This window comes from Geospiza fortis, unplaced genomic scaffold (assembly GCF_000277835.1).
Source record: "Geospiza fortis unplaced genomic scaffold, GeoFor_1.0 scaffold614, whole genome shotgun sequence".
Lineage (NCBI taxonomy): Eukaryota > Metazoa > Chordata > Aves > Passeriformes > Thraupidae > Geospiza > Geospiza fortis.
Genome location: NW_005054488.1, coordinates 1,240,193 through 1,247,784, shown reverse-complemented (window position 1 = coordinate 1,247,784; position 7,592 = coordinate 1,240,193). Strand labels below are relative to the sequence as shown.

Sequence of the window (7,592 nt, the reverse complement as noted above, 5' to 3'; positions counted from 1 at the left end):
CTGGTTAGTGCAGCTCTCCAGAAACAAAAATGAATTTAAATTTGCTTGTTGCTTGGCTCATCATGAGACAGGAGAGTTGTGGCCAAAACTTCCACTTGGAAGAAGCGGCTGCTGGAAAGGGTTAATGGGAACTTCCCACCTCAGAACAAAATTCCAGAAAGTTTGTAGTTTGTCATTGTTTCTTCACAATGTGTGTTTAAAATATGAACCAAATAACTGTGGGGAGGCAGCTGTTCATTGTACTCGGAATGATTTTTTTTTCCTTCAAATCCAGTAGTTTATACTAATTATATGTGCCTGGGTTCTGTATGTGACTTTTCATGGGCTCATGTTGAGCATTTCCTGTGCCATTATGTATTCCCAGGTGTAATTATCATTATAACCCAGGGGAATGCCTTTGTTTCAGGGCAGACAGAGTTTTAGGAGTAACCCTTTGCCTGAGTTAAGATCTGCAGCAGAGTTGTGTTGTCCAGTGTTCTGTTGGTCAGAGGTGCAAGAATGTCACAGGAATTTGTGATTTGAAATTCGCTCAGTGTTTTAAATAGTTAGAGGCTTCAAGTACAGCATCACTGTTTTATTGCCAGGTCGTGGGTTTGCAGCTCTGGTTCTGTTCTTCACATGCACTGTAGGGCGTTTTGGGTTTAGTTGTTAATATCAATAAATAAAATCTGAGACCATTGCTCCAGGGGATGGGTTCCATTGTTTCCCCATCTTGATAAAACTCTTACTGGAAAGGTGGAGATGGGAGAGACATAGGAAGCATTTTGAAGGTAACATTGCTCTTGAAAACATGTCACGTCAGCAGAAGTAAATTATTTTGTGTTTGGGTGTTGATCTTTAGGATAGTAAATACCTTGGCAAAACATTGGTTGTTCAAGAGAATATTTTATTTATCTTAACATCAATAGGTCTTTGATTGTCATTCTTTAAAATGTTTTTTTTTCTTTGTAAATTATCAAATGACATTATAAACCTTGTGCTTCAGTGATCATGTAATGAAGACAGTATTTAAAAATGTGCATCTCTTAAATTGTCTGTCAAAATTTAAGTGTCTTACCTTAGAAAACCTTAAATGAGGTTTTTGATTGGAAGTAGGAAAATTTTCCATGTCCAGGCTGCAGCTTCAGCAGATGTCTGCATAAACATCTGTGCAGGAGGGGAACTTGCCATGGAGCAGCGCCTTGCTTTGTAATAGCCAAGCTCAGTAGATCTGGCACTGTTGGAACAGGAATGTTAAGAGTTTGAATGTGATTTGAATACTTCCAGTCTGATTAAGTGCTTGAGTTGAATGCCTGCAAATTACTCAAGAATGCTCAGCTTCAGAAGTCAGTAATATGTATGCATTTTCAAACTCAAAAGTTTTTGAAGAGTGACAGTCTAACTTTTAGCTTTTCTTACAGTGGATAAACATTGTATTATTAAACTATATTAATTGTATTTCTTGGTTGTTTATTTTTTCCTTCAAACAGGAAGTGAAGTGTTTTCCTGGGGACAAAACAAATATGGCCAGCTGGGCTTAGGTTATGAGTATAACAAACAGACCTCACCACAAATGATTAAATCTCTGCTGGGAATCCCTTTTGCACAGATTGCAGCAGGAGGAGCTCACAGTTTTGTACTGACTCTTTCTGGAGCCATCTTTGGATGGGGACGCAACAAATTTGGGCAGCTGGGTGTTAATGATGATACTGGTAAGGAAGCATTGCCTCGGGGGGTTTGTGCTGAAGGGTTTGGGTGGATCTGAGGAGAGCAGTGTTCCTGGAGAGGAGCAGACACAGCAAACCTTGGGCAGTGCTGCTGGAGTGTGCCAGTGCCACGTGGGATGGCACAGAGCAGGCACAGAGGTGTTTCCTCAGTGTCGGGGGAATGCTGACAGTGGTATGTTGGAGCTCTTGCCTGCTTCACTTGTATTCTTTGCCTGTCCCTGAATGGGATTGAACTGAAATACTGTGCAGTAGTTACAGTTTGAACTGAATTGTATGTGGATGAAACTGCTTGGCAAAAGCAGTAATCTGTCACAACTAATTGGCTGTCCTTAGTAGTCACAATTAGGCCATCTTCATATTTTACTGCCATTTACTTTTACATTCCTTTCTCAGGCCACTTTTGATAATCATTCACAATTTTTGGCTAACCATTTCCAAAATTTCCTCTGCTAAGTGGATGACCTTCAGTCATTTTTAGCAAGTGGTTAGATTAGACAAAAAATTATTTCTTTTTTGGTTGAATTGTGTTACATGCACAGTATGTGCTCACAGGGCTCCAAGATGGCAGTTTGCTGTCAGGGTCCTCTAATACACAGTTTAGTAGTGGATAATCTATAGATGGTGTCATGAGTTCACATTTTCTTACTGATTCATTGTTGTCAACACCATTTAAAATGGGGAAAATGGGTTGTAAATAAAATACTCATCTAAATGCCTTAAAAATTGTCACATTCATGTAATAAGAAAATTACAATTACTTTTCAGAAATCATGGGAGACTTCAGTTGCTCCTACATAGTCCTTGGAATGTGTGTAACCTAGGTTTTTATGTAGCATCACTTCTCAGTGCTTCATAGGGTTTCTTGCAGACATGTTAGCATGCCTGACAGGTTTTGAGACATTAGCACTGACATTTTAAAGAATTGCCTTTGTGCAAAGTTGACAAAGTTGACTTGTCCTAGTGATGGAGGGAAGTTATGTTTGCTTCCTGTTTGTTCAGTGCCCCGTTCTGTCATGCAGTCACTAACATTAAACTCTGTATAAATACACTTTCCAAAGAAGCCAGACTGACACTGATGCCAAGATGATTTTTTTTTTCTTTTTTTTTTAATCTACCTTCTATGTGTCCTCAGTATTCTTAGCATTCCTTAGGCCTGATAACTTGGCGTAGTCCTGGGATTCTGTCAGGCCAGGAGGCCTTGTAGCAGGAGGCCAGAAAACCCCACACTGTCTTGGGAAACCAAGGTCCCCTCTAAAACAAGCCCTGCAAAATAGAGATTTGGCCCATGCAGGGTAGAATTCCACAGATGGGGCAATATCACAGCATTCATCCAGGCCTCCCATTGGGGCATCCTTGGTAGATATGCTCATTTGTAAGGTCTGTAAATGGCATAGGGGGCCTGTCATGTGTGTGCATTGCAGCACATCCCACCTTGGCCAGGTGGAGCACCAGTAAGGACCCTAATTAAACACTGAGGTAAAAACCCCTTATCCCTTAGCTGGGTCTGGTTCTCCATTTTTAGGACTAAGGAAAAGGTATCAATACCAACTTACAGGAACATTTTAAAAACATGAAACACATAAACAATTCATTTAAACACAGAAACAATGATAATTTATCTTCTTTTCTCATGACCAGTGCCAGGTCTAATGTAATGTTCCATATTTAGTTGTCTGTGTATTGACACATGATCCTGTGCTAGTGAAAATGAGGGCATGGGCCGCAAAGTTTCTCAGTGTCATAGTCCCTGTTTTATTTTGTAATAACACTTCCATCTCCAGGATCCATAAACTCAGTCATGGTGATTGTGTTAACAAATTTAACCTGCTTGCTTGGCTAGAACCAAATTAGAATAAACAAGAAAAACTATTTGGTTTTTGCTTTTTATTGTCAAAATAAGTGACCTTTCTCTATTAAAACTTTCAGACAGGTATGTTCCTACACTGCTGAAGTCCCTGAGAAGTCAGAAGGTTGTTCATATATGTTGTGGAGAAGATCATACAGCTGCCCTTACAAAGGTACAGAACTTAGATATGTTTATGCTCCAATTTTTTAATATTTCCAGGAGAAGATGCTACCTGAACAGGAAATAATAAACTAAATTCTAAATAAATTTTCTTGTAAATTTATGGGGTTAAGTTGAGGAAAGAATGGAAGAATGGTTAAATATTTGAAAAAAATTACCAAATACAAGAAATCTTGCATTATTTTCCTTTTTCATGCATAGAGGTTAACTCCAAACTTACTTTAAAGCTGATGGGCTGGGTTGAGGTACTGAATGTACTGTGAATGCTTGTAGAGATTGCCACCCATGTACATGGCTCCACTGTCCCTGCAGAGCCAGGGGCTCTCACACCTTTTGTGGGCAGTGCTGTGTGTGTTTGTGTGTGTGAGCATTCTCCAAGTCCTCCTGAAGCTCAGAAGAGCCTGGCACTGTTTGCTGTCCTGACTCAGTGTCTGAGGCTGCTGGGTTTCCTCAGTGGGTGCTGCAGTTCTGGTGATGGTTTCCAGCTGAGGGCCTGGCTGATGCAGATAGAGGTGAAAGAAACAGAGTCACAATTTCAAAGCATCTGAAAATGGCAAGTTTCAAAGTTGTTGTGAGGTAAGGTGTACAACTTCTGAAAATGTTTTTGGTTTAAACATTAAAGGTGTTGGTAATTTCTTGATTAATCAAAAACTCTTAAAAAATTACTTGCCTTACAACAATGTTGAAATTTCTGGTTTCTTATGCTTTCAGATACTGTGGCTGTTTTAGCCACACTGTGGATCATCTGCTGAGCAGGGCAGCTTCCTGTTGGCTAATCATTTCAACATTTGTATTCAGAGTTTCAAAGCTGAAGTATGCTTTCAATAGAGGGAGTTTGTGCACGGGTAGAGTTCATCAAGAAAACTGGGAAAGAGGGAAAATGAGGATTAGGATCTGTAAATGACACAAGTTAATGGTAGGACTGTTGTATGATAATAAGTTAATTAGATGAGTCTGATTTAACACAAGTAAGATAATATTTCATAGCTGTGCCATGTTTTAATAACTCCAGTTAACTTGCAATTCTTCTGTGTCTCAGGACCCTGTTGTGCCCTGTGTATTTTCTGTCCTTTCCCTGCAATGCCAAAATCACCAGAAAAGTTTTATTAAACCCCTGTTTCTGTGAAGTTTCTTGTTCTGAGATACATGATCATATTAATGTAAAAAATTTATTTGTTTAGGAAGGTGGGGTTTTTACATTTGGAGCTGGAGGCTATGGTCAGCTGGGTCATAACTCTACTGGCCATGAGATAAATCCCAGGAAAGTTTTTGAGCTTATGGGAAGTGTTGTCACACAAATCACCTGTGGCAGGTAAGGTCTATTCTGTGCTAACCCTGTGACTCTTACTCATAACCTGTTTTGTATAAAACTTTTTATCTATTGCAATATGAAGTGGGGGTTTTCTTAGCCTTTGTGGTCAGGGAAGACAAAATGACCCCTGACAAAAGATATTTAGTGATGTTTTGGGGATTCTAAAAGCATTCATAGAAGAGCTAAAGGAAGTTGTCTATTTGAGAGGCTGTGATTTTCTAAACTGGCAGTGTGAACAGTAGTGTGAGGTGTGAGAGTTTGTTACTGTCACTTCATTTCCTGTTGAGGAACAAGTGTGTTTGGGAAAGTACAAAATAGTTTACACAAATTCCCAGCTGGTTCTTTACAGGCCTGTGATAGGAGAGGGGGAATCTGGAGTTGAGCAGGATGGGAAGGGAAGGGAGGTGCAGGCAGTCTCCAGACACTCATTTCTGATATGCTCTAAAGGTCAGACAGGGGCTAAGCACTGGCAGGTCCATTCTGGGAACCTTTCCATAAAAAAGGAGGATTGCCTGTTGGAGTGTAAATGGAACATTGCCAGTGGCAGGGCATTGCAGGAGAGCAGTGGGTGTTGGGCAGGACAGGACCTTTCACACACTGCTTAGCACAAGTCCTGGCCAGGCCTGCACAAAGCTTGTTCCAGTGCTTAGGTTTGTGTTACTGAATTCTCTTTGCCCTAGGCAGCACACCACTGCGTTTGTCCCTTCCTCTGGAAGAATTTACTCTTTTGGACTGGGAGGCAATGGGCAGCTGGGTACAGGGACCACCAGTAACAGGAAAAGTCCCTTCACAGTGAGAGGAAACTGGATTCCCTTCAGTACTCAGTGCCCAATGAGCACAGGTAAGCACCAGCTGATGCATTTACTGCTTGGTTGCCTGTTCCTTTGTAGTGGCTTAAAAGTCTTGAGATTTAAACTGATTATGGATTGTAATATTTTTTCCCAAACAGTTTGATTGTGCTCTGGGTTCCTGCTGTAGGAATTGCATGCCAGTGGGTGGGGGCCTCTGGTAGCACTAGTCCTAGAACTTACCTCAGAGAAAGATGGTCTTGACCATTGTGTCATTAACTGGTGTGTCAGTGTGTTGTATCAAGGCTCTACCCCAAGGGAACCTTTCTGTAACCCAGTGTTGATTGCAGTATCTTAATCATTTTCAATTTCACGTTTTCACAGTGGCCTGTTTTTTATTCCTATTGCAGACAGTGAGGAGTGCTACTGTGTAAAGAGAATTTTCTCTGGTGGGGACCAAAGTTTTGCGCACTTCTTTTATCCACAGGTAACAAATTAAGTGTAATTTAGTTCCAAATCTTGTGAAAGTTGGATTTTAGTTTTTTGGGTGCATTTAAACTATTTTGATGTTGAAGGTGCATGTGACTGTATTGTAAAGTTTGTTGGAGCAGTGTGGAAGCAAAAGGCACCAAGTCATGGTAGCAGCTGGAGGACTTGGATCCCTTAGTGTGTGTTAGCTGTCAGAAGTCATGTGAGATTGAGACTTTTTTGGCATGAGCTTTTTTCTTGATGGATGAATGCACTTCTTTTCATGTCATAAGGGAAGAATTGATTGAATATTTGAGCTCTTTGCTCCTTGCCCTGTCCTCCTCATGCCTCCTCCACAGCAGCAGCTTTGGTGTCTTCTGCTCTGTAGCCATTTTAAAGTACCACAGTGGTAAGGAAACAAATGGAACTTTTTGCTAAAAATTACTGCTGGTGACATAGTTTGTTGTGTCAGTTTTATCATAGTCTTAAAGCTTACATTTTAAAGTAACAAGCATTGATCTGTTTAAATCCTAGTACCTAAAAGAGTCTAGAAGGACTCTACAGTAAAAGTGGCAAAGTGGAAGTGTGATGGAAGGAAAATGCTATCGGGGGATGAGTTGGGAGATAAAATAAAAACAAGGTGAAGATTCATGGGACTGTTTCCAGTACAGCTCAGCAGATATTAGACCATGGGGATTATTGAAGCATCAAGAGTTGAGTATGTAGGGTGAAAACTAATTTGGACACAAGGGAAAATGGATTTTAGTGGGGAAGCATGTTTATGAAGAAAATCTGAGTACAGGTCAGACTTGCAGCAGTGCTTTGTGCTCACAGCCTGTTCTAGATGTACAGAATCAGCAGTTTTTCTAGGATTGGCTTGTTGGGCTCTCTGTCTAAATTCTGATAGAATTTTAACCATTGCTATATTTGAGAGAAACTTGCTTAGCAGGTGTAAACTGGAAAATTGCTTATAATAGAGATTCAAAACTTGTCTGTTAAAGCTTCCTTAATAACTTTATGTGCAATTTGCATAATTACTGGAGTAGTTTCTGAGTGACTAATTGAGGTGAACTGGAGACTGTATGAATGCAGTTATTGTGACTTGTTCTGTACAGAAGGTATTAGCAATAGATGAACTGTGATGCTGCAGAAGTATCCCTTTAGTACTCTTTGGTTTGGTAATTTGTGTTGAATCCTTCCTTAGTTCTGTGTGTGCTGCACCCCTGGGGGTTGTGTGTCCCTGCCAGTTAAGGGGCCCAGCCAAAATCCATTTCCTCAGGTCAGTTTTTGGG

At 40.4% G+C, this 7,592-nt stretch overlaps 1 protein-coding gene across 4 annotated transcripts in view; it reads left to right on the top strand.

Moving 5' to 3' along the window:
* HERC4 (HECT and RLD domain containing E3 ubiquitin protein ligase 4) overlaps window positions 1-7,592 on the top strand; it is a 29,348-nt gene that overhangs the window by 6,089 nt on the left and 15,667 nt on the right. For all 4 annotated transcript variants that reach the window (XM_005428501.3, XM_031063221.1, XM_031063223.1 and 1 more), the window contains exons 5-9: window positions 1,470-1,691; window positions 3,633-3,724; window positions 4,914-5,044; window positions 5,725-5,885; window positions 6,243-6,319. In XM_005428501.3, the coding sequence (XP_005428558.1) occupies window positions 1,470-1,691; window positions 3,633-3,724; window positions 4,914-5,044; window positions 5,725-5,885; window positions 6,243-6,319 (683 nt within the window). The remainder of the gene's footprint in view (window positions 1-1,469; window positions 1,692-3,632; window positions 3,725-4,913; window positions 5,045-5,724; window positions 5,886-6,242; window positions 6,320-7,592) is intronic.